Source organism: Giraffa tippelskirchi, chromosome 7 (assembly GCF_054371585.1).
Source record: "Giraffa tippelskirchi isolate mGirTip1 chromosome 7, T2T-mGirTip1v1.2.pri, whole genome shotgun sequence".
NCBI classification, from domain to species: Eukaryota; Metazoa; Chordata; class Mammalia; order Artiodactyla; family Giraffidae; genus Giraffa; species Giraffa tippelskirchi.
The window spans coordinates 132,825,730-132,853,684 of NC_137281.1; the positions used below are offsets into that span (position 1 = coordinate 132,825,730).

General features: G+C 34.6%; 1 protein-coding gene across 10 annotated transcripts in view; it reads left to right on the forward strand.

Moving 5' to 3' along the window:
- Positions 1-27,955, forward strand: part of LRRC9 (leucine rich repeat containing 9) — a 118,690-nt gene that overhangs the window by 47,708 nt on the left and 43,027 nt on the right. For 9 of the 10 annotated variants that reach the window (XM_081509713.1, XM_081509711.1, XM_081509714.1 and 6 more), the window contains 8 exons: positions 2,327-2,539; positions 6,096-6,215; positions 16,856-17,047; positions 18,237-18,362; positions 20,532-20,666; positions 22,910-23,087; positions 25,208-25,428; positions 27,009-27,131. In XM_081509713.1, coding sequence (XP_081365839.1) covers positions 2,327-2,539; positions 6,096-6,215; positions 16,856-17,047; positions 18,237-18,362; positions 20,532-20,666; positions 22,910-23,087; positions 25,208-25,428; positions 27,009-27,131 — 1,308 coding nt within the window. The remainder of the gene's footprint in view (positions 1-2,326; positions 2,540-6,095; positions 6,216-16,855; positions 17,048-18,236; positions 18,363-20,531; positions 20,667-22,909; positions 23,088-25,207; positions 25,429-27,008; positions 27,132-27,955) is intronic. The other variant, XM_081509712.1, reaches the window with a different exon arrangement.

A 27,955-nucleotide genomic window follows, 5' to 3' on the forward strand; every position in this document is an offset into this window, starting at 1 on the left:
GTTATTAATTGCCTAAATTTTAAGATTGTCCTATCTCAGGGAATAGGGAGGCCCAAAGAGAAGGAGAGAGGCAGGGAAATGGCTGGTCAGTGGAGTAGTCCAAACACAGTTCACTGTCTTATATGAGCATGGTTTGTGGCAACCCAAAACCATTATAATAGTAACATCACAGATCACCATAACAAATATAATCTTAGTGAAAAAGTTTGAAATATTATGAGGATTACCAAATGTGACAGAGACATGAAGTGAGCAAATGCTGTTGGAAAATAGCACCAATAGACTTGCTTGATGCCTTCAATCTGTTAGAAATCCAATAAAGCAAAATGCAACAAAACAAGGTATGCCTGTATATAAACATAAAATGATTATTCTGTGAGGGATTTAATTTTCAAAGAAAATCATTATGACACCTAAATTGTTTATTTTGAAAATACATTACATAAGTAGTATATAGCTGTAGTCTCACTGGAAAAGATTCAAACTGTATTGAAGAATATAGAATACACATGAAAATCTGCTTTCACCTCAACCCTCTCCCACTCCCTTTCATTAAGGCATCCACTGTTAATAGCTTTGTGGGTTTGCTTTCAATCTTTTTTACTCTATTTTGAAATATTATCTTTATTATTAAAATTATTTTAATATATATAGATCCTTATATTCTGTTCCATTGATCTCTTGGTCTAATCTTGGACCCCTACCATCTTGTTTTGGTTATTACAACCAGATGATATGTTTGGATATGTGATAAGGCAAATTCTCTTCCACTTATTTTTTAAAAAATTTCTTGGCTATTCTTGAACATGAGGAGGGCATGGAAACCCACTCCAGTATTCTTGCTTGAAGAATCCCATGGACAGAGGAGCCTGGCGGGCTACGGTCCATTGGGTTGCAGAGTCGGACATGACTGAAGTGACTTAGCAGGCACGCACACGTTCTTGAATGTTTTCATTTCCAAATTAAATTTGGAACAGCTTGTTAAATTCTATTTAAATGTCCTACTAGGATTTGATTGTAAGTGTATTGAATTTAAATTTAATTTGGGGTGAACTGACTTCTTTGTAGTATTGGGCCTGTCATCCAGGAACATGATACGTTATTCCATTTACTCAAGTCCTCTCCCATATTTTCCTTTATATCGGTCTTAAACATTTCTTCTTGTATTTTTTGTATAGTTCTGGGCATTTATATTTTATGTTGTTATGAAGAGGATTCTATCAATCAAATATACTTTCAGCAAAAGACACAGAAACCCAAACCAACAGAAAACAAAGTAACTGAAATAACAAGAAGTGGAGAGGCCAAGTCCCTGCTGTTGTGACTAACTTCACAACAAAGTGATGTCAGCAAAGACAAGAGCTCCATCATCCTGCTTGCCCCTTTATGAGCTGTTTTAATCTGAAGATCAAATGTTTCCTTTAACTCTGGGAAGTTTCCTTTTCTTAATTCCTTTATCATTTTTTCTCTTCTATTCTCTGTTAAGCCCTCTCAAACTCCTATTTGGTAAACACTGAACGTTCTGAACTGTTCCCCGCCTCCCGCTAATGTATTTTAATTTTTTTCTCTGTATTTTACGTTTCCATCTTTAAATTCTTTGTTGTGAAAGATGCCCTCTATATTAGCTTCCACACTGTTAATTTGATTTGCTGTAGTATCCATTTGGTCTCTCAGGACATTTATTGAATATTTCGTACTTCACTAATTGTTTTTATGGTGACTTTGAAGCATTTACCCTATTTTTTCTATAGCCGTCTATTCTTTTGTTCTCCTAGATTTTAAAAAGAATTCTCTTATGGACCATTTTGGTTTTTTGTAGAGCCGTTTCTGTTTGTTCTTGTTGTTTCTGCCCAGTCATCCACAATTCTTATGACAACTTAATTGCCTAATAATTACCTAGAGCTTCCTCCTGCTACTTTACTTGTTTACTCTAAACACCAAGTTTCTTGGAATCTGCTCTTTGAAGTGGTTATCTCCTGCAAATATTTTGGCTGCAGGTTACATTTCTGCTTCTATTTTTCAGTTCAGTCCCTTCTAATTTATATCTCACAACTTTTAGTCTTTTGTTGGTGCCCTCTCCACTGTTATAAAATATTTTTAAAATGTCTTTTGCCAGTTTTAAGGAATTTTCGGGAGGAGAGGTTGAACACACCCATTCTTAGTCCACAATTTTAATCTATTGTCATAGATTTCCTAATGTGATACAGATCATCGTAGATATTACTGTATAACGGAAAAAGTTTTAATTCATCTTTCCTACATAGCCTATTTTTCAAAATGATTAATACAGCAACCAAATTTTCAATGTTTTTAATAAATTTTTTAGGTCAAGGCTCACTCTTTATTTTCTTCATTCAACAATGTTGTTCTAGAAGAAAGCAAAAAAAATTCAGAAGGATCAGTATTGTCCCAGGATTTGAAATTTGATGATGAAGTTATAAAAATGGATCCCAGGATCAAGCCCAGACCAAAACTTATTAGTTTGGATGATAAAACGATACTTTCCCTTGCCAAGACTAGTGTTTATGGTCATATTGTGGTGAGTATTACGAGGAAATTCTATTGAGATATTAAGCTTCCTTCTATATCTTGACTCTCAGCCTGTCCATTTCAAATCTGCTACCATTCTATGCAGATTCCCTTTATCGCCAACCTAGATACTTCCATGGGGCTATTACACAATTTCAGGAGGCACCATGCACATAATAGTCTATTAATGTGCTCTTTGGATGCCATTCAGTATATAGCTAAGTATAACTCAATACAAGGGGTGTGTGTGTGTGTGTTGGGGTGGGGGTGCATGCCTACTAGAGCTATGCAACAGAGGTTTTGTCCTACTTCCACTTTAAGGCCACAACCCATTCTCCATACTGAAGCCAGAGTAGTCTTTTCAAGTGCAAATCTGATTTGTCATCCCTCACCATTCCTATATGAAATGCACAAATGCTTTTCATTGTTTTAAAAATAAAACCAAAGTCCTTAATATGGCCTGTAAGGTTTTATATGACCTGGTCTCAGGCCTGTCTTTCCAGACTCTTCTCATATTACCCTCCCTGTAGCAATCTGTAGTCAGCCTCCTTTTTGTTTCCTAAATGTACTGTTTGCATCCACACAGTCTCCACACTTGCTACTTCATCTGCACAGAAGGTTTTCACGTGACCCTGTTTCTCCTACTTAGCTCCCACACATATTTTAGATCTATACTTAAGCGTTAAGTCCTTCTCTTACCTCTAGGTCTAATTAAGAAGCAAAAACTACTACAATATTGTAAAGTAACTAGCCCCCAACTAAAATAAATAAATTTATTAAAAAAAAAAAAAAAGAATCTAAGTAAGATTCCTTTGTCATGTGTTCTGTATCCTTCCTAAACTATAAATTCCACAGGGACAGAGGCTACGGCTGTTCTTAGTCATTTATATTCCCAGCATGAGGGTAACAATGTAAGACTGTGCAATGTGCATTGCACAGAAGAGCCACATCTAAGGGGCAACTTTTAAATATACAGTAGTATATTTACTACAACAACTTTCTGATGACTGGTGGTGAAATTTCTTTTACTAACAAAATCAGTCTATTGTGACGATTTTCTAAAAGCTGGAAATAAAGGTGTCTTGAGTTAAGGATGCCTTTTTATAATTTACTCATAAATACTATGTGGACCAGCATCAACTTTGCCATTATCTAGCACAATACCTAGCACATATGAGATACTCATTGGATATTCGTTCTAAAACAGAATGTCTGAGTGGTTCTTACAGAGAAAGTGAGTTGTCTGCTTGAACCTACAGAAGTAGTAAACAAATTGATATTAATTGATAAATGATAATAATACTTAAGGTATTCTTACTTGACATATATTTCTATGCATTTACTGAAAACTGAGGTACAGATAAAAATTCAGAAATTATTTTTATCTTGAAAGTCAATTACTTGGCTCCATTTTGACATTTTAAAATCCATTGTTTATGATGACAGTTTTTTCCAAATGATTATGTGAAGCAGAAAGAGAATGCAAAAAATATATTTTAAAATAATAAATGAGGTCAACAGTTTTCAGTCTGCTTCTAAAAATATTCAAAACATCTTTTTAAGATAGTTTATGAAATTGCTTTGGTAAAACTGTATTAGCATCATCCACCAAATCTTCAAGTCTAGATTAAGTCTACTTTAGAGAATTATTATTAGAGATGAAGGAAAATTTTATAGCATGATAGCAATATCACCATCTTTATCATAAATATGCAATATGCTTAATATAGGAACAATCTTCCAGCTGACAGTATGGATAAATTGTTTCTGAACTATAATGTCAAGATTTCATATTTGAATAATAATTTTTTTATAATAAAGCTTCAATAGGAAAGGTTTAATAAATCAGTGTTCTGACAGGATTGAGCTACTAAAACATGTATTCCTATAGATTTAAAGAGATTAAATAAAAGTAAAAAAATAGCACCAGAAGGTAGGTCTTTTTTATTATCTTTGGTTTGTAAGATAAGAAGCAGAAAGGAGAAGAGTTTAAGACTTTGGAATATCTTAGCCAGTGTGACCTCCACCTGACTATTAATTTGGTCAATACCCATAACATAAGAATTTAAGAATTCATCTTAAATTTGTCTATATTTCTTAAAAGCCAGCAAATTTTCTGTAGTTTCCAGTAAGAATTATAGATATTAGAAGAAGGATATTTAGACATCACACCCTTTATTCTCCTTTATTTGTGCCATTACTGTAAGAGAAATTGAAGGTACCTATGCCTTATTTTCTTTTCAGTTATCCACATGAGATTGAGTTTTATGAGGACATCCATAAAAATAAATAAAATATATAGAAATGAAAAGCCCAGAGTAATATAATTTTATATTCTCTTATAGCACAATTAAATACTAAAAATTAGAGTTGTCAGTTATAAGTCTGGCTTTTGCACTGACTTATTCATCTAGCATTTACTGAGAATTTGCTATATTTTAGCCATTGAAGCAAGTATTAGGTGTTCAATGAATAAATTTTCTTCCCTGCTCCAAAGATATTATTTTAGTGAAGGAGACACATATATAAGCAAATATAAGACATTTAGAGCTGCTGAGAGAGGTCCACAGAAAGAGGTAAGTTTGTGTGAATTTCTGAAAGATGTGGAAGATTTCATTGTTTTTGTCTTCCATGCAGAGGAATACTTTATCTGCAAGCACATGGTTTTGAAAGACCTAGTGTCTTATCTAGGGTGTGTGATGGTGGGAATATAGGTGTATGTTAGAATACAAAGATACATGAGACTGTGACTGAAAGAATGAGAGGTTATAGCCATATTAGGACTCTTTGCGATCCTATGGACTATATAGCCTGCCAGGCTACTCTGTCCAAGGAGTTCTCCAGGCAATACTGGATTGGGTTGCCATGCCCTCCTCCATGGGATCTTCCCCACCCAGGGATCAAACCCACGTCTCTTATGTATCCTGCATTAGCAAGTGGGTTCTTTACCACTAGTGCCACCTGGGAAGCCCATGCAGATATCAGAGTCTCCCCTAAATATAAAAATATAGTAACATTCATTTTCATATAGCCTAGGATCAAATGGGCAGGGAAAATCTAGGTCAATTTCAGAGACTTAGACACTCTCTCAACTCCTTCTTTGACGTTGTATCTTCTTTGACGTTGTTCCTCCCACTTAAACACCCTCAGCCTTTCTTCCTTAGTCCAGGGCCCTCATTTGGTTTCCTGTAATCAGGGTATATCCTCACCATCCTCTCTCCTGTGAGGCAACATAGGCAATACCCAAAATCTTTAGGGCCTACATTGTTCACCAGCTAGCCTGAGAAATAGAACTGCCCTAATGAATATAACAACAAAATATTTAATCATCTTCTAAAAAGAATTTCATGCTAATTATTAGTAAACTTAAAGCAAGTGGAAAATCAAATTAATCAAGTACCAGGTCCAATGGTGCTATTATAAACTTCACCTTGTAAAATCAGATTATAAAAACAGACTATACTTTTAAAATTAGATTTTTTTCTCATTGGCGCTCTCTTAATGTTATTTAATAGCTATAATTAAAGTATAATTTGCCTTTTTATTTACATGTTATTTTACTTCAGAGTCTGAATCTACATGGAAACAGCTTGAGTAAATTGAGAGATCTCTCCAAGTTAACAGGACTTCGAAAACTTAATATCAGCTTTAATGAATTTACTTCTTTAGATGATGTATACCACCTGGTAAGAACTTTTTTGAAATTATATAAGTAAAATAAAATTATTAAATTTAATGGATAAATTATTTTTGTAATAATGACCTCATCTATACCATATTAAAGATATACAGCCCAAATCAGGAACAAAGCATACATAAAACTATAGCATGTTACTTTCTCTAAAATAGGTCTTAGATTTAGATTCTGTTACAAACCACATATACACCTGTGATCGTATCAGTTGTAGCTACTTGAAAATAAATGTAAAACTACTCCAGACTTGTTTTTAAAATGTCATTTATAAAGTGTCATTTCCAATTTCTTCTGCTATTTTTTTCTCAGTCTTTTTTTTTCTCCTTCTTCTGAGTCCTTATTTCTTCTTCACTTTTTGGTTTACCACTTCACAGCTAATGTTGTCAGTTCTTCCCATCTGTTCATTATCCTTATGGTTATTTCTCTTTCTCTCTGCCTTGTCCTTTTTACCCAAACTTCAAATACATAGATCTTGTTTGACTTGTGTTTGCCTTCTTATAAATCAAAGGACAAATATAGTAATACACATATACACATAGGTATGGATCTTGTCTGGATTTTTTTCCCTGTTATATGTCATGTAACAATAATTACATATGGGTTAGAACTGCAATCCAGCATCTCTGTTTCCATAGATCTCAGGTCATCGACATACCTTTTCAGAATATATCCAATGAGATATATTCAAAATACATCTCAGCTCTTGCCCATTTTCTACCTCCTCGTGACCATGTCAAGGCCCTTGCACCATTACTTCTCCCACTGTGAAGAGTTTGCTGCTTTGTTTATTGGCCTTAGACTTTAGTATTTAAACTCCCTTCCTTTTTTCTTTTAGTAAACCAGAGTCTTTTTTATTAAATTGGGGTAACATTGGTTTATGACATTATGTAAGTTTCATGTGTACAATATTATTATATTTCAACTTCCATATACACTACAGTGTGCTCATCACCAAAAGTTTAGTTTCTATCCATCACCAAGCAGTTGACCACCTTTACCCATTTTGCCCTCCCTCCATCCTACTTCCCCACTGGTAATCACTACTCTGTTCCTTTTATCTATGTGTTTATTTGGTTTGGTTTATTCATTTATCTTAGGTTTTTTTTTAATTCCACATATGTGATATAATACAGTATTTGTCTTTCTCTGACTTATTTCACTTAGCATAATACCCTCCATCCATGTTGTCGCAAATGGTAAGATTTCATCTTTTTTATGTCTTAGTAGTATTTCATAGTATATATATACCACATCTCCTTTATACATTCATCCATTGATGGGCACTTAGGTTGTTTCCGTATCTTGGCAATTGTAAATTCAGCTATGAACTCAGGGGCACAATATTTTGAATTTATGTTTTTATACTCTTTGGATAAATACCCAGAAGTTGAATAGCTGGATCAGATGATGGTTCTATTCTTAATATAAATCAAAACTCTCCATACTGTTTTCCATATTGTAAATTGGCTGCACCAGTTTACATTCCCACAAACAGTGCACTTTTCTCTATATCTTCTCTTGTTATTTCTTGCCTTTTTGATAACAAATCATTGTGGTTTTGATTTGCATTTCCCTAATAATTAGTGATGAACATCTTTTCATGTACCTGTTGTCCATCTGAAAATAACTTTGGAAAAATGACCATTTAGCTCCTCTGCCTATTTTTTAAATTGGGTTGTTTGGTTTTTTGTTGTTGAGTTTTATGAGTTTTTAATATACATTTTATATCAGCCCCTTATCAGATATATGATTTGCAAATATCTTCTCCAGCTTGTTATGTTGTCTTTTCACCTTGCTGATGGTTTCCTTTGCCATGCAGAGCTTTTTAGTTTGGTGTAGTCCCATTTCTTTATTTTCGCTTTTGTCCACATTTCTTGAGGAGTCATATCTAGAAACACATTGCTAAGACTGATGTCAAAGAGCATACTGCCTTTATTTCTTCTAGGAATTTTAATGGTATTGGGAAACTGGATAGGCACATGTAAGGCCAAAGTCCTTTTTAACAGAATTCCCTATAGGGTTTGGTATGCAACTGAGAAAAGAAGATAGTTTAATAGAGGTCCCAGGGCTATATATTAATTAGCATTTTTTGTTTAATTTTTTTCTAATGATTTTCTAGTAGTTCCAAAGGTTATAACAAGCACTGTAATTTTGGTAAGGCACAAATATAAACAATAAACTCTTAAGTCACACAGGATGAGTGAGTTTAGCCAGCTGCCCAGTGTATATATTGCAGTGTGACTACATTGTTCTTTTCATCATCATAGCCACACAGCCTACTTATTGAATAACTATTACCATGGTCATTTTACATATAAGGGAACTGGACAAATTTTATGCCCAAGAGTTATTTTTGAACTTTAGAACTAGGTATAGACTCCTCAATCATCAAGAATCTGATATATAAATATGTCTCTAAAGATGACTATAAGGATCTTCAGGTGTTCAAAGAGAGGAGACACTGTATATATAGAATAAAACACAGATCCTGAAAACCACATACTACAAATATGTGGTTTAGTAAATTATTATAAGGTGAACATGCTTGTAAGTATCGTCCAGGTCAAGAAATAAAACTCTGCCACCCAGAGCATGAATCCTTATATATGCCACATTCCTTCAAGAAATCATTGTTCTAACTTCTATAGTTATCCTCTCCCTGCTGTTTTCCCCCCACAGTTCCATCACCCAAATGTGCATCCCTAGCATAGCAGTTTGGTTTCCCCCAATTTTTAAATGTACTGTATTTTTTGTCACTTTTAAGTTTCCCTTCTATTCTCTTTCACTCCCCACTGTTTATTTGTTGGAGAAGGAAATGGCAACCCATTCCAGTTTTCTTGTCTGGAAAATCCCATGGTCAGAGGAGTCTAGTGGGCTACAGTCCTTGAAGTCGCAGAGTCGTAAAACAGTTGTAGAAAAACTTGCACCTTCCAACCCAAAGAGTTTCCCACAGTCTAGACCCTGCCAATATATTACTTATGGTACAACTCCACATGCCCTCCACCCACCAGTTTTTTTTCCAAATTGGCAACTGGATCCAGAGATTGGATCAGACTCAGATTCCATTCCTCTGGCAAGACTGTAAGAGACACATAATGTCTAGTCGTCACTTTTCTGATTCAAGGAGCCTATATCCATTGTTGTTCAGTTGCTCAGTTGTGTTTGACTCTTTGCCCATGGGCTACAGCACCCCATGCTTCCCTGTCCTTCACCATTTCCTGGAACTTGCTCAAACTCAACTCCATTGAGTCGGTGATGCCATCCAACCATCTTGTCCTCCGTTGTCCCCTTCTCCTCCTGCCTTCATTCTTTCCCAAAATCAGAGTCTTTTCCAATGAGTCAGCTCTTCCCATCAGGTGGCCAAAGTATTAGAGCTTCAGCTTCAGCATCAGTCCTTCCAATGAATATTCAGGACTGATTTCCTTTGTTCTCCTTGCAGTCCAAGGGACTCTCAAAACACCACAGTTCAAAAGCACCAATTCTTTGGCACTCAGCCTTCTTTATGATCCAACTCTCACATCTGTACAATGAGACTACTGGAAAAACCATAGCTTTGACAGGACAGACCTTTGTCAACAGAGTAATGTCTCTGCTTTTTAATACACTGGCATAGCTTTTCTTCCAAGGAAGAAGCGTCTTTTAATTTCATGGCTGCAGTCACCATCTGCAGTGATTTTGGAGCCAAGAAAATAAAGTCTGTCACTGTTTCCATTGTTTCCCCATCTATATGCCAAGAAGTGATGGGACCGGATGCCATGATCTTAGTTTATTGAATGTTGAGTTTTAAGCCAGTTTTTCACTCTTCTCTTTCACCTTCATCAAGAAACTCTTTAGTTCCTCTTTGCTTTCTGCCATAAGATTGGTGTCATCTACATATCTAAGGTTATTGATATTTCTCCTGGCAATCTTGATTCCAGCTTGTGATTCATCCAGCCCAGCACTGAATATTCATTAATTCATTGCAAATTATGAAATAGCAATATTCTTATTCTCATTTCTTTTTCATTTATTAATTGGAATATTTTACATAGAGACATTTCCCCTTATCTATTATTTGGATACCTAGTAGAACCATTTATATAGAAAATGCAGAACAGATATTTGATTTTTTGCCTTTGTTTACCAACTTTGAAGATAATGAATTAGTTCCTTATGATTTCCCAAAGATGAGCAATTCTTTTTCTGTTTTAATATTAGGAATACAGGGACTTAAACATATTTGATGATATTCAATTTATTGCAATTATTATCATGACGAAGCTCAGATTTTCTCATCCTTAGCCAGTGGAAGCATCATAAAGTTATCTCCTTTAGCCATGACTCTAGTAGTCTGTGATGGCTTCTTTGCCACCTAGCATGAAAGATTTTCCTTACACATTTTGTCTGTTTTTCTACTGCAGACATGGAGTCAACTATTTCTTCAAGAAGCCCTGGTTTCTTTTAGAGAAGTGATATTTCAGGACCACAACCTGGGTTGGTCACTGTTTATAAGTCTTTCCATTGGACAGGCCTTGTTGTGAGGGAGGTGTGTGTGGGAGGGGGCCTGGTATATGTGCATATGTGTAACTAAAACTAACCTTATAAATTGATATTGATATTTCCAATTCAAGACTGCAGATCATTTAGCTTAACCTTTTCTCTGTTGTTGTTTTGTTCAGTTGCTAAGTCATGTCGGACTCTTTGCAACCCCATGAACTGCAGGACAGCAGGCTTCCCCATCCTTTGCTATCTCCCAGAGTTTGCTAAAACTCATGTCCATTGAGTTGGTGATGCCACCCAACCATCTTATCCTCTGCCATCCCCTTCTTCTCCTGCCCTCAATCCTTCCCAGCATCAGGATCTTTTCCAAAGAGTCAGATCTTCCCATCAGGTGGCCAGAGTATTGGAACTTTAGCTTCAGCATCAGTCCTTCCAATGAATATTCAGAGTTGATTTCCTTTAGAATTGACTGGTTTGATCTCCTTTCTGTCCAGGAACTCTCAAGAGTCTTCTCCAGCACCACAGTTCGAAAGCATCAATTCTTTGATGCTCAACCTTCTTTATGGTCCAACTCTCACATCTGTTACATGACTACTGGAAAAACCATAGCTTTGACTATATGGAGCTTTGTCAGCAAAGTGATGTTTCTGCTTTTTAATATGGTGTCTAAATTTGTCATAGCTTCTCTTCCAAGTAGCAAGTGTCATTTAATTTCTGACTGCAGTCACTGTCCACAGTGATTTTGGAGCCTAAGAAAATAAAATCTGCCACTGTTTCCATTTTTTCCCCATCTACTTGCCATGAAGTGATGGGACTGGATGCCATGATCTTATTTTTTGGGGATATTGAGTTTTCTCTGTTACATACATCTATATCTTTTTTTCAACACCAGTAATCCTGATTTTCAAGGTTACAAGGTGATAGAATTAGGATATTTAATAATCATTTATTTGTTTTATCCCCTGTTACACACACAACAGTCTGGGAATGATAGCGCTAATACCTCATCAGCATGTTACCATAACTATTTTTTAAAAATTTTGTGTATGCTCTTTCCAATCTTCCCTATTTTAAAAAAGTTAAAATTATCATACTATATCTACTTTGAGCATGTAGCCCTAACACTCTGTACATTCTAACTTTCAGTTCATTGGTAATTGTATATTCAATTTTCATCACCAGTCCTTAGATTTGTATCAAACATCTTAGTTGTCAGAAAAATATTCTGTTATAGAAGGGCTTATAGGAACAATATCCCTTAAGTTACTACATGTTGATAATAGTTTATCTATGTCCTTTATACCTGAAAGGCAGTTTTGTTAGGTATAAAATCCTTGGCTCACAATTTTGTTTCTTGGGAATCTTAAATGTTATTTAATTTTCTTGTGGCATAAAGTGAAAAGTCTGATGAGAATGTATAATTTTTTCTCTTACAAGTCACAGGCTTTTTTCTTCTAGATATCCAAAGGAAGTTTTTTAGTTTTCATTAAAATCTAGTAATTTTATTATAAGAGTATATCTTGGCATTGGTTGTTCTGGGTCAAGATTTCAGATTCACAGTATGCTCTTCCAAAATAAATATTAAAATCATTTTTTCTTGAACTGAAAGTTTTTAGAAATTTTTGTTTCCTTGCTTTGGTTTTCTTCTTTAGGAACTCGCATTATCCATATGTTGAATCTTTTCTTCACTATTTGTCACTTTCTCTTGAGTCCTTTTTATATCTCCATTTAGATTTTTTAATTGATTTGATTTTTTAACATTTCTGTCTTTTGCATTTTCTGTTTCTCTTAAGATGTTGTCTGTTGTTTACTTCTTTTGTCTTTGACTAGTTTAGTATTCATTTCTGAAATTATTTTATTATTTTATTTTAGATTCTTTTCTGGGTTCTTTCACTTCACTTCTGAGTTTTTCTAATCCAGATTTCTGTTGTTATTTTGTATCGTATCATTCTTAACATCTTTTTGCTTGTTTTGAAATAATAGGCTTATGGTTATGATATGTTTCTTGGGCATGTCTTTCTGGTATACTTTTATTGTTCACAGCAATATTTCTCTCTCTCTTTCATGCGTGCTTAGTTTGTTTAGCTTTGTCTGGGATTTTACCTCAATACTTTTCTGCTGCTCATTTTTCAGTGAAATTACTTCTTCTTAACTTTTAAAATGAAAGTGAGTGTTGGGGAAGCTTTTGTAATTTCACAGCTCTCCCTCTTCTGCTGTTTATATGTACTGTTAACAGTTGTAGCACTTATTTTCTGAGATTTCCTTACTCTATTTCCTTCTTCCACTTCAGTCTGAACTTTCTTTTTTATTTGCCTCCTTTGTCCTTATCCTGTTTAATTTTGACTTAGCCCAGCAGTTTCTTCTCCAAGAAGGATTCAGTTCTTACCAGAGCCTGGTGGGGCAGTTTGAAAATTCATAGGTGATAGACTGGTCCAGCCCCTTCAGACCTTTTTACTCTGGGTCTCATGCACTCATCTGGTATCAGAGAAGGCAAAACTCCCACTTTCAACTGCACTCAGTGTGCCTTCAGACAGTCCACTGAATATTGGTTGGCTATTTTGGGGCTCTCTTATTCTCAGGTCTGTCAGATGCTGCCCTGACTCTTCCTTCTTCCTCTCACATAGACATGGACACCATGTAGTCTCGTGGTTGTTGGTGGTTTATCCCCACCAACTTCTTTTGGGACTTATGGGGCTACCTTGTTATGTAGCTTTATTATAAATGTTGTCCATGGAATTTTGGTCTTATTTTTACTTTCTTTTTATGTGGGGATTCAGAGGGATTGAATACCTATGCTGCCTCCGCCTACATATTTTCCAATAATCAACTTTGTATGTGTGTTTAATATTAATTATATTTATATCTGTATCACAAAAGGCTATGCCCTAATTTAGTCACTCACCTCTTACTTCTATTGTCTTCTAAATTTTTATGTTTGCCTTTAGTTTATCTCATTTTTTACCAGCTGAGCCACCAGGGGCTCAGACGGTAGAGAATCTGCCTGCAATGCAGGAAACCTGGGTTCAATCTCTGGGTTGGGAAGATTCCCTGGAGAAGAAAATGGCTATCCATTCCAGTATTCAAGCCTGGAGAATTCCATGAACAGAGGAGCCTGGAAGACTACAGTCCATGGGGTCGCAAAGAGTTGGACATGACTGAGCGACTTTCACTTTTACTTTTCACTTTTACTTATCTCATTTTTACAACCATTTTCTTAACTGTGTCTCTAACGTGGAGAGTTTCTATACTTTATTGTTTGCTGCTGCAAAGTCGCCTCAGTCATGTCCGACTCTGTCCGACCCCATAGACGGTAACCCACCAGGCTCCGCCGTCCCTGGGATTCTCCAGGCAAGAATACTGGAGTGGGTTGCCATTTCCTTCTCCAGTGCATGAAAGGGAAAAGTGAAAGTGAAGTTGCTCAGTCATGTCCGACTGTTAGTGACCCCATGGACTGCACCCTACCAAGCTCCTCCATCCATAGGATTTTCCAGGCAAGAGTACTGGAGTGGGGTGCCATTGCCTTCTCCTTATTGTTTGCTAGGCATTAGGTTCTACTAGGTTGCAGAAAGTAAATGGATGGTTACTATATGTTCATTACCCTGTCTTTGCCTTGTGAATCAGAATTCCCAATCTATGACTGTTTATATAATGAAAGACCTGGGCTTCATAAATGGTGGAGATACATTATATAGTTTTTTATAGATTTTTTAAAAATCTAAGCAAGACATCCACATAAGGTAAAACTGAAATGTCAAACCTGTATGTCTGTCATTAATTCACCTGAACTATCAGCAAAGGAGGATATCAAAGCCAAAGAAATAGGAACAGATTTTTTTTTCTCTGAAAATAACTATACCATAGTCAGAGTTGGCCAAGGAAAGACAAATATGTATGGCTATTTGCAACTTTATAGATTATAGAAATAATACTTCTGTCTTACCTTTTCCAATGAAAAATTTAGTGTTAAAATATTTCTAATGCCTCAAGACAGCTAATCTACATTTAGAGATTGAACTATTATCCCTAAAATATTTTAAAGAGGTCTTGTCAGTTTTAATCTTTGTAATTTGGGCTGAATTGTACCATAACTTACAAAAGATTTAAACCAAAACACAAGAAATACTAAAATGCCAAATTCTCCTGCAAAACTGAAAATATTATTCCTTGAATATTCATGGAGTATATGGAGTCTCTTTTATATTCTGGGAATATAAAAAAGTGAAGATCCTACCCCTGTTTTCAAGGAAAGAAGACAGCTATCTTTGAATTAATTGTTCCCAAATGCTAATCAGCATGCAAGTGTCAGAATTTGGGACAAGTTTTTAACCTTGATGAAAAATGGCAAAAGATGGACCACGTAGTAAATTTTTATAAATCTAATTTATTTAATTTTAAAAGACTGTTCTAAGATTATATCCTTAATACTTTCTACTGCCAAATATCCTTTTGTTCAAGAAATTATAATGATAGTAAATTATAGGATATTTTTTACTATGCTCACTTATAATGAAAGTCAGTAACACTATTTAATTTCCAGAAACTTGTTAGATTTTAATGATCTGAACACTCAACTCTTGAAACCTGAGTCAGTGTAATAGGTGCTATTACAACAATATGAACTATGCATTATACAGCAGTAACTAATTCTGTGGTGAATTCAAATAATTGTTTAAGTTATAAAGAAATCAAGTTTATTTTTAATTTATAGTAGTATTATTTTTATTTTAATAAATATGTTGCAAAATATTTTCTTCATGTTTTCTTTATCACTTTCTGGTTCTGGGTCTGAGTTCGTATACACTTAAAAGAAAATTTTGTTTGCACTGAATAGAAGTAGCAAATTGTTTTAAAGATTTCTTACAAGTTAAGTAAAATAAAGATCTAAATATATAAATAGCCAAAGATAAGAAACACAACAAGCAAAAAAAATAGCTAGTATAGATACAGGCTTCCCTGGTGGCTCATACAGTAAAGAATCTGCCTGTAATGCGGGAGACCCAGGTTCAATCCCTGGGTCAGGAAGATCCCCTGGAGAAGGAAATGGCACCCACTCCAGTATTCTTGCCTGGGAAATCCCATGGACAGAGGAGCCTGTTGGGCTACAGTCCATGGGATCTCAAACATGGAAAAGGCGTGCAACTTCACTGGTAATAATGTAAATTAAAATAAGGCAGGTAGGTTGGTGGATATTTAAGGGATGAGCATTCTCAAATCCTATTGTTGGAAGAAAAAACTGATACAAACTTCCTTAAAACTATTTGGCAATATTTATCAAGTCTTAACAATATAGAAATCCATAAAAACCATTAATCTTATTTCTAAAAACCTTTCCTGAGAAAATATTGGAGTCTCAGTTAAAGTATTATGAATATGGACATTTGTTGCAGTGTTGCCAACAATTAGAAGTCACATAAATGTCCATAGCAAAATGTTTTTAAAATTCTAATAATTTACATATTAGAATACTATGCAATCATGAAAAATCATTTTGAATAATATTTAATAATGTGTGAACATGTTAGAAGGGAACAAAACTCTATATAATAGAGTAATAAATTTGTTTTATTTAAGAAAAATATATGAGCATATAATAAAAAATGTTTTCAGTGGTTCTTTCTGAGCAACAGAATTATATATGGTTTCTATTTTTTTATTTACTGTATTTCCCAGACCTCCAACAAGAATGTGTTACTTTAATATTTTTAAAAAATTATTATTGAAAAATCCTGTCCTTTTAAAAAAGGAAATTATAGAATGTAACAGGTTTTGTTTCTGCCTCTGAAGATGAACCTTTTTAAACTAGGATGAGTTTAAACCAGAAGCCTAGATATAAGAAGTGTAATTCTTCGTTGGGGACAAATTTTCTTGTTAGTTTCTCTTTGCTGTCTCATCTGTAAAAACAAATACTGCCACTCTATGTTTCAAGGGTGAAGAGAGAAGAGAAAATTACTAAAATAAAATATCTGTAGCTCTTTATTAATAGGAAAATAGGTATTTTGATGCCATTAGTGCAGTATAGGCTACTGTTTAGGTTTTCTGTAAGGATTACCAAAAAGCATGTAAAGTACTTAGAGAATCAGAGAGAGAAAAAAAGAACTGTGTAAATACAAACCATGATCCTTCTAGCATCACTTCTATTTGTATGTGTTGCAGTATAACCTTGAATATTTGGATGCAAGTCATAATCATGTGATAACCCTTGAAGGATTTAGAGGTCTGATGAAACTTAAGCATTTAGACTTGAGCTGGAATCAATTGAAAAAATCTGGTGATGAAATAAATATGTTATGCAAACATACCACAAGCCTTCTCACTCTTGATATTCGACATAATCCATGGCAAAAGGTATGTAACAGACATGTTTATAAAAAAGCAAACAATCATTTTTATTTCCAAGCTGTTTTCTCACTATTATTTAATAATACCCAGAAACAAGCAAACTGTCTTTGTCTCAGTAGAATTCCTTGAAGTCTTTCCTAAGTTGAATATAATGTATTAATCAAGTGTATCAAATGTTAATATAGAAAAGTCTTTAATTTCACATCAGATTTTTTTGCAGCCTCTAATAGTTTGAGAGTATTGTGGTGTTAAGAGTATTAGATGTCATTGCCATTTGAAAACCTTTAGAGAAATTTTATAATGCAGTATATATAGCTCAGTGTGCTAGAATCCTACTGTAGTGAGGCATACGAACCAAGAATAATAGAATACTATACTGTGAGAGAAACATACTGTTAAAGGGGGAGCAAATTTGTCACATTCTCCGATAAACCTAAATTATAAAGTCTTATTTATGTTCTGTTATAAAAGGAAATTTGAGCACTGTTTTTTTCTCATCACAAACATATGTAGATTCATGCTAAGAAATTTCAATATTCAATGATTATATTGAAGAGTATCTCCAAGTATTTAAAATAAGCCCCCAGTTTATAATTTCAAGAATACATGTTTTCTTGCTTTTCAAAAATGTATATAGACCATGTTCAACATTTTAAAAAGGGACTAAAGCATGATTGTTTCTATTACATTGGCCATATTACTATGTTTATATTGTTGTATGTCTCCTTTTTCACTCCATAAAATTGAAGCATATTTTTCTTTTGCCAAATCAGACTTCCTGAATGATCATAGTAGAGCTATAGCCCTGCTGCCAAATTAAATGTCAAGAGCTGAAGATCTGTACTGGCTCACCCAATTGGCTGAGTAGCTAACTGCTGATCTAGATAAACAGGAGACACTGCAATTGTTCTTTGAACACTTTTCATCACTGTCACTTTTCAACAGCTAGTGTGGGATTTCCTCCCTTCACAACAGTAGAAGTATCCAGCTTCAAACAAAACAGATTAATTCTTAAATATAATTTAATATCAACTGTTATTTAAAGAATTAAGTTAAGCCTTTATTTTTAGACATATAGAATAAAGTAGGAGGTGCATAATTTGAATTATGTGGGAAGGAATGAAGAAAAACTCCTTTCCATGTCATAACATTATGTAATATTTTGTAAAAATTAACTTTTGTTATTTTTCCCAAGCCAGCCACATTAAGGCTGAGTGTTATTGGCAGATTAAAGACTCTTACTCATTTAGATGGAGTCCTCATTTCTGAAGAAGAAGCAACAGCAGCTATGAAATTTATTTCTGGAACAAAGATTACTCAGGTTGGCTTTTATTGTTTAATATTTCTTGTTCTATTTAGAATATACAAATAATATTTCCCATACTCTTATTTCGTTATTGAGATTTTGTATTCTCTCTTAGCATGCTAATAAAAAAGTTCATCTATAACAATCATATCACTTGAAAAATTTTTTTCTGCTTAAATGTATCCTATTTAAATACCAAGTGGTTGTATGGATTCTCATCCCTGGATACTACCCTAAAAATACCTCTAGGGTAACTGTTTTTTTCCTAGTCAACCTGAACTCACCAGAGTCCTTTCTAGAGCCTACATGAAAATAAACAACTTTCTGTGGATAAGGTAAGCCTAGAGAGGAAAGCATTTAGTGACTTATTTACCTAGTATTGATATTATATGTGTCTGGCTGAAAAAAACAAAACCTGTTAACTTGGGGAAGGGAAAATACCTGTATTATCCAGATTAAGAATGCTACTTTAGCTAAAGTTGCTTCAATATCCTTAATATCTCCACTCTAGTTATCTAGGTATTTACTTTCTGTAGAATATTTGAATGTTAATTCCTTAATGTAATGTTTAATTTTGGATCTGTTTAAAGTGAAGGAAAGAAACTTTTTTGTTGATCAAAATATCATTGACTCCTAAAGAAGACTTGGGGATTTATCCTACCAGAAATCAAAACTTGCTAAAATCCTGTAAGATAGTGTGGATTTGGCAGAATTAGACAAATAGAACAACACAACATAATATAAAGACCCAGTGTAGACCCACACATACATGGAAAAGTGATAAATCACAGAGCTGACTGTATAGATTAGGGAGTCTAGTCAATAAAAGGTACTGGGATAAGTGCATTAAGGTTTCAATGAAAAAGCAAAACCAACATATTTTAGAAGAAAAGGTCAGAAATTATCATTATAACCTTGAATTAGAGAAGAATTTATTATGTAAGACATAAAGAGCATAAACTATAAAAGATTGGATTTGTCTATCTTAAAATTAATACATCTAATCCTCAAAGGGTAGAAAGTCAAAAGACAAGCTATATACTAGGAAAAGAAATTTGCAACATATCTAATTGATAAAATTAGACAAAATTCTTTATATATCCAAAATATATTAGGGAAAAGACAACCAATCAAACAGAAAAATGAGCAAAAGATTTAAACAGACACTTCACTGGAGAGGAAATCAGAATAGCCAAACAACTTAGGAAAAGATGCTCTACCACATTAATACTCAAAAAAATAAACATTAAAACTTTAATGATCTACCAATTTATGGCCACTATTGGGGGGAAAAAAAACCTCTTGACAATACCAAGTTTTAGCAAAGATTTGAAGTAAAAGTTATTACAATTGGTGTAACCACTCTGGAAAACAAATTGACCCTATCTAGTAAAGCTGAATATATACATACCTGAAACCCAACCAGTTATATACTCCAAAGAAACTCTTGCATATGTGTACCAAGAGTCATGCTCAAGAATATTCATAACAGCAATGTTTATAATAGCAAAAACTCCTGAAATCAGCTCATTGACTTTGATAAGGAAATACTATATAACAATGACATATTAATAAACTACAGCTACAGGCAGAAGTGTAGATGAATCTCATAGATACAATATTGAGCAAAAAATCAAGTTACAGAAGAATACAAACATTATTCAACTTTTGCAAAGTTCAAATATGTGTAAGACTAACTAATATTTTATTTATGGATATAAACATAAGTCTATAAAGAAAACAAGTAATGGTAGATACAAATTGTGAGATTATTTGATTGCTTCTTAAGAGGATTGATTGATTCACTTGAGATGAGTGATGTCTTCTGAGCAGCAGAGAAAAAAGATTAGGATGGGACACACAGGGAGCTTCTAGGGTAGTAGGAATATTCTAGCTCTTAAACTGGTTTCATGGATGAATTACATGGTGTTTGTATTATAAGAATCCTTTCACAGTTTTATAAATATTATTTTATTATGGTTAAATGACTGATAAAACAAAAAATGAGTGAGATATATGATTTAAAGTATATCAAGTTACTGAAAACACTTTAAGACATAGAAAATGTCATATTTTAAAATTATTCATTGGGCCAGCCATCTAAGAGACAGTTCTTTTAACTATATATAAATGGACCTTTCCATGCTATTTCCTTATTCATCATGTGTTTTTTTGTTTTATTAGTTGTCTCTCTTACAGCATTGTAGTACTAAAGAAGAGAGACCACGAATTCTCAGCATATGGCCTTCTGCCAAAATTCTGACACAGACTTCAAAGTTAGGACCACATTCACATATGAGTGGAAATTGGTACTTGAAGGTAAAAGCAATTCTGTTAAACTTAATGTAAAAACTTAAGTTCAGTTGATTTTAGTCAGCTTTGTCCTTTATATCATAAAGAGGCTACAGATAGGTAATAGGCAGAAAACTGGGAGAGACAAATTAAAATTGAAAGAGAAGTTCAAGTTGTGACTAGCTATGTCACAGGGCTAGACATCGGGGCTAGACCTCAATGTTGCAGATGTTCAAGCTGGATTTAGAAAAGGCGGAGGAACCAGAGATCAAATTGCCAACATCCATTTGATCATAGAAAAAGCTAGAGAATTCAAGAAAAACATCTACTTTTGCTTTATTGACTACACCAAAGCCTTTGACTGTGTGGACCACAACAAACTGTGGAGAATTCTTAAAGAGATGGGAATACCAGACCACCTGACCTGCTTCCTGAGAAATCTGTATGTAGGTCAAGAAGCAACAATTAGAACTGGATATGGAACAACCAACTGATTCCAAATTGGGAAAGGAGTATGTCAAGGCTGTATATTGTCACCCTGCTTATTTAACGTGTATGCAGAGTGCATCATGTGAAATGCCAGGCTGAATGAAGAACAAGTTGGAATCAAGATTGCCAGGAGAAATATCAATAACCTCAGATATGTAGATGACACCACCCTTATGGCAGAAAGCAAAGAGGAACTAAAGAGCCTCTTGATGAAAGTGAAAGAGGGGAGTGAAAAAGCTGACCTAAAACTCAACATTCAAAAAACTAAGATCATTGCATCCAGTCCCATCACTTCATGGCAAATAAATGGGGAAACAATGGAAACAGTGACAGACTTTATTTTCTTGGGCTCCAAAATCACTGCAGATGGTGACTGCAGCCATGAAATTAAAAGACGCTTGCTCCTTGGAAGAAAAGCTATGACCAACCTAGAAAGCATATTAAAAAGCAGAGAAATCACTTTGCCAACAAAGGTCCAACTAGTCAAACTATGGTTTTTCCAGTAGTCATATATGCATGTGAGAGTTGGACTATAAAGAAAACTGAGCACCAAAGAATTGATGTTTTTGAAGTGTGGTGTTGGAGAAGATTCTTGAGAGTCCCTTGGACTGCAAGGAGATCCAACCAGTGAGTCCTAAAGGAAATCAATGCTGAATATTCATTGGAAGGACTGATGCTAAAGCTGCAACTCCAATACTTTGGCCACCTGATGCAAAGAACTGACTTGTTAGAAAAGACCCTGATGCTGGGAAAGATTGAAGGCAGGAGGAGAAGGGGATGACAGAGGATGAGATGGTTGGATGGCATCACCAACTCGATGGACATGAGTTAGAGCAAGCTCCGGGAGTTGATGATGGACAGGGAAGCCTGGCATGCTGCAGTCCATGGGGTCACAAAAAGTCGGACACGATTGATTGACTGAACTGAACTGAGACCTCTAGCACAGGAATTTAGGATAAAGGTACACTACAAAACCGATGGGTAGATTCTGATAATATATCAAAATAAACAAGAGGACTTTAAAGCTCAGAGTCAGAGACCAAGTCAAAAGTTTCAATGGTAAGGTAAAAAGAATCAGGAATCCTGGCAAGGGAATAGGGGAACTGGTCAGAATTCACCAAAGCTAAGGGAAAATGTTATGGAGCACCCTCAGCTTCTTGCTTCATAAAGCAGCATGAAACCTCTTGCCAAAGGTAGAAACTGAGTTAAGAGAATCTCACCCTTGAAAATGGAAGATATTAATGCCATTGTTTTCACTACAGGATACAAAGATATTTAGCTGTGATGCTGGCTCAGTTATAGTCTTAGCTGACCCCATGGGCAGTTCTGGAATTACAGTGGCCCTTTAAATCTGTCCTAAGTTGGGCTGAGAAGGCCAGGCCTTTCTTTCCCTTCATCATTGCGTAGGCGCCAACCTGGGAAGGGGCATGACCTTGAGCAAGGCAGCTCTCTGCAGCTGATGCTTTCCCTGAAGGGACTGACAGTTGAAGACTTTCTGCCAATAGCACTCCAAGCAGCTGAGACAAGTCCTTCACTATTGGGAAGCTGACTGGCACAGCTCAGTTTCTACAAAACCATATAAGTCCCTCTTTGAGTTATAATCTCAAAAAATAATCAAAAATTTTACTTTTCTGTAAATTAAGAGCTTTGCTATGTCTTTAGTTCCTAAAGGAATTTTTTTTGATGTTACCACATTTGAATTATTTCATTAGCCTTTTTATCTTATAACATTGAATTTTGATATGATTCAGAAATAACATATAAAGTGAATCATTCTACAGATAACTGCCTTAAATTTAGATGGGCAACATCTTTTTGAAATCACAAATTTAGAAAAATTGGAAAATTTGAAATGGGCTTCATTCAGCAACAATAATCTCACTAAAATGGAAGGCTTGGAATCTTGTGTTAACTTGGAAGAGCTCACATTAGATGGAAACTGCATCTCAAAGATAGAAGGTAAGATGTTAGATAATCCTAGAGTCTTAAAATATGAATGTCTAATTAAGAAGAGTAAAAAGTGAGTAACACTGATGAAGGAATTTCTGAAGAGGAAGATCTTCCAAGAAGTCCCAAGAAGGTTTGGAGTAGAATATTCTAAGTCGCTTCAGCCGTGTCCAACTTTTTGTGACCCTAGCCAGACAGGCTCCTCTGTCCATGGGATTCTCCAGGCAAGAATACCAGAGTGGGTTGTCATGCCTTCCCTCCTCCAGGGGATTCTCCTGAATCCCCTGGGTTAGAACCCATATCTCTTACGTCTCCTGCATTGGCAGGCAGGTTCTTTACCACTAGTGCCACCTGTTAAGCCCAGAGTATTCTAAACACCTCTTAGTGGTATCTGTGGTTGGTTACTATATATAATGAGCCAAACTAGCTGACTTTCATTTCCTCTGCCTTCCCTCCCATCTCTCAACTAGTGTTTACCATCTATTAGCAAACCTAGCATGTAACAATCTAGGCAGTAGTCAAGATCTATACCATTGCATATATATTAATAAATGAATGTGTGTGTGTAAGTACCCATACACACACACACATCAGCATACTTATCTAGGTGTAGAATATTTCTGTATGTGCATTTTGGTAACAGGGTTGTCATTGTCAAGGAGAGAAGGTAAAAATTGAAAACCAAAGCCTGGGAAAGAGACTTAATTTATTTGCTTTTGAATTGTTTTTAGCATGTGTATATACTACCTTTTTCATAAAATAGAAATTTTTACTTTAAAAAATTACATATGCAAATCAAGTGTTAATTATCTTTAAAAATAGAATGTTTAACATTCGTTATACTTTATTTTAATGGTGATTAACAATAGTTTATAAAAAAGTGCTTGATCATAGGAATCACATAGGATACTAATCAAATATATGTACAGATTCACAGGCCTCTCTTCTATAGATTTCAGCTGAGTAAGAGGGTAGAGAAGTGTGGCTCAGGCATCTGTGTTTAGAACCATTACTAACCTTCCATTCCTATACAATAGGGTGCGAATTTTGCTTTGTATATGCAATTGAGAACCCATTTCCTTTTTATTCCCCTGTATATGCTGATTGAAAGGAAGAATCCTTCAACCTGTCTTTTCCCTATATCCACTTTTCAAAGATAGCTACCCCACTAAACTTTAACAGATATTTATCTTTTTTTTTTTCCAAACACAGATAGGTCTAATATCCAATTTGAGGATTTTTGCTTTGATAGTACATCCTAACTGGCCCCAGACTGATTTACTTTCAGCATTTCATAGTCTCATGATAAAGGCTGATGTGAGAGGGGAACATGAATAAAATTTATTGAGTACTCATTATTTATTTGCCAATAGCTATAACTGATACTTTTCAAATATCACTCTATTTAATTCCATAGCCCTTAGAAGTAGATTTCGGTATATTCATTTCATGGATGAGGAAAATTAGGCTCAGAGTTTGCATAATTCTACATAATTTACCTATGGTCCTCATTTGAAATCAACTCTGACTCCAGAGTTCTTGTCTTTTAACTGCATCATCCTATCCACAAAGTGTCTACAGTACATATTGTATTAATACATAGGGATTAGATTGTAGTGAGAGGTAGCATTTCTGTCTTAAAGTACTTCTAAGCATAAAAAGTAGAATTAAAGTTCTTTTTTACTACAAATGATGCCACAGTAAGGAATACTTACTTACAGAGCATTGTATTCTAGTTTCTTACCCTTAATGTTTTACAGTATGGGTTGGTGATTACTTTAAGCTTGTGTAGAGCTTTATATTATTGTGATGATGAAAACCTTAATTAATTACATCATTAAAAGGTTATTTGAAAGCTTAATTCAATATTCCTACACAGTGCTTTCCCTTAACATCTAAGAAAAATGAGTCTACTTAGAAGTCCAAAATTAGAATTTAATATATTAGTTGGGATTTAATGCACATTATATTCTTCTTTAACAAAAGGAAAAACAATGATGATCAATACTATAAAATCTGTCAAGTGACTTGAACTTAGAAAAAGAGAAACAGTAAAACAACCAGCAGCTTATTTTTTAAATTAACCTTTCAGTGCTGTCTGAATCTTTTTTTGAATTTGTTTATTTTTCTAGGCATTTCCAAGCTGACTAAATTAACCCACCTCAGCATAAATAATAATCTCCTCACTGGTTTGGAAAAGCATACTTTTGATAACATGCTTCATCTGCATTGCCTTTCTCTTGAGAACAACAGAATCACTTCACTGAGTGGTTTACAAAAAGCTTTTACACTAATTGAATTATACGTAAGCAATAACTATATTGCTCTCAATCAGGAGATCTACAATTTAAAGGTGATTATCTGGGGGTACTAATGTTTTTATTTTTCTAAATATTTTATTTATTTATACTATGAAAGTAATACATGCTCACTATATAGAATTTGGAAAATATAGAAAAATGTGAAGAAGAAAATAAAAATCTGGAAAAACAAGGTTTGTTAAAATGTATCTGCATTCAGTTTATGTACACATACAAACATGTGAGTGTGTAACCATAGTGTCCCCAAGTTGATAGCTTCACAGAAATATATTTTAGTCCGCAAATAAAATAACCTGATTCCCATCCCTTCTAACTGTGCCTTCCTTAAGTATTTCCAAGGATTGCCTAACCTGATTGGGGGATAAGATTCATTAACAATTCCTGTTCTCAGAGCAGTTCTTGATTATCTTTCTCTACTTTCTGGTTCATACTGATAGCTTCTACCCTCTCTGGTCAGCTTTGCCCAGTTTTGCTGTCTTTAATTCTCCCCAGTAAAACTCTTAAATTGAGGCTACTGTATAACAGGTTTTACTGGAGGTTTTAATAAAATGGAAGTTTACTACAACAAAGAATAGAGATTTACTTCAAATGTAATGTGGGACTTCATAGTTTCTAAAGTTCAAAGGTCATTTCCTACCACTGAAACTCCCAATGGCCTCTCTCCTTTTGCTGATACCACATTGCTAGGGCTTTATCTCCTACCAAAAACTTATATCCATTTCCTATCTTTTCTTGCTTGCAAACTTATCCTCATCATATTCCCCCAATACAACTACTTCTAGAGCTGTAGAGCCAACCTAATCAATAATAGCTACATGATACACATTTTACATTATAGATGCAGAGTAAGTAGTTTTATCCCCTCATGTCAGGGCCCTTCCTTCACAACAAAGACACATCAAAATATCTTATCTAATAAGGAAGCACATTGAAGTCTGCTACTCCCATACCAGGCAGAAGCACTTCAGTTTTATCCCTCATCAGAAGACTGTGTTTTTCATTGCTTCATTTCACTTATATTTGTATATGTGCTTACGTGTGGGCTCAGTCATGTCCAATTCTTTGCGACCCCATGGACTGTAGCACACCAAACTCCTCTGTCCATGGGATTTCCTAGGCAAGAATACCAGAGTGGGTTGCCATTTCCTCCTCCGCGGGATCTTTCCCACTCAGGGATCAAACCGGCATCTCCTGTGCCTCCTGCATTGGCAGGTCGATTCTTTTACCACTGAGCCACCTGGGAAGCCCATATTTGTATACTACATAATAGCCACATACTATTTAATAGACTGTTATTCCATAAACATAGCATATGTTTTAAACTTTGCTAAGTCCTTTACAAGTTTTTATCATGGGTAATACATTTAGCACCAGTATCCAAAAAGTGATTCTGAGCATATAATATAGACCACTGAAATACTACACAAAATTATACCTTAATAGTCTGAAAGTGTACTATAAATAGTACACTCCAAAGATCTCAAATCACTATGGAATGATAGAGTAATTCAAATATTAAAATTCAAGCATGATTAAACTGTTAAGGGGAAAAAACTGGTTAGAGTGAGTATATATGTATATCACATTAAATGTATGTATTTTTATTATGCAGGGTTTATGCAACCTGGTTATTCTAGACATGTATGGAAACATTATTGTATGGAATCAAGAAAACTACCGGTTGTTTGTAATATTTCATCTTCCAGAACTGAAAGCTTTGGATGGAATCTCAATTGTAAGTTTTTTGTTGACTCATAGCATTTGGTCCAAACTGCATATTAATATATATCCATAGGTCATAGTCATTTTGAATGTTGCTTTATCACTAGTATGTAACTCAAACTTACTATGCTTATTAAAATCTGGATCCCCAATTTTTTCTCCTTTGGCCAGTTTTTAATTGTCTAAATGAGGTGGCACAGAAGGGAAGATACTGCTTACATTTACACCCACTGAATTCAATGCCTAACAAATAAAGAGCACAGTTTTATGAGTCAGGATAGAAAAAACTGCCCTTTAGCCCTACCATCTTCTTGGGCCTAAAAACTGCTTCCTGTTACCTGGAAAAATACAGTTAAGATTTAAGAAAAACATATTTGAACCAACGAATGGCATGTCAACATTACTAGTAAACTGTACTAGTAAAAAATAACTTTTTGTACTGTGTTAAAAAATAACACAGAACATAGGATTGACTATGAAAGTAATATTTGGAAACTTGAATTTGGTAACAAGCAGGTTCATTCAAGGCTCCTGATTTCCGTGTAATAGGATAAATGCACAACAAATGTGTGGAGAATAAAAAGTTCCCTGTGTAACATTGCCTAACACCTGTCAGACAATAAAACTCTTCAAGTTTCTAGAAAATTGAGAGATAGTTTATGATTATTTGGGACTTTGAGGTACTCTGATAAGATTACTAATTCTAACCCTGCTTTTTTCAGGACTCTCCTCAGAATGAAGAATCAAAAATATTCTCCCCCAAACATGAATAGTTCTCTAGAATGTTGCATACTGGGTTTTGTTTAGGTGTTAGTTTTCACTGAGGGTTTTTTTTAA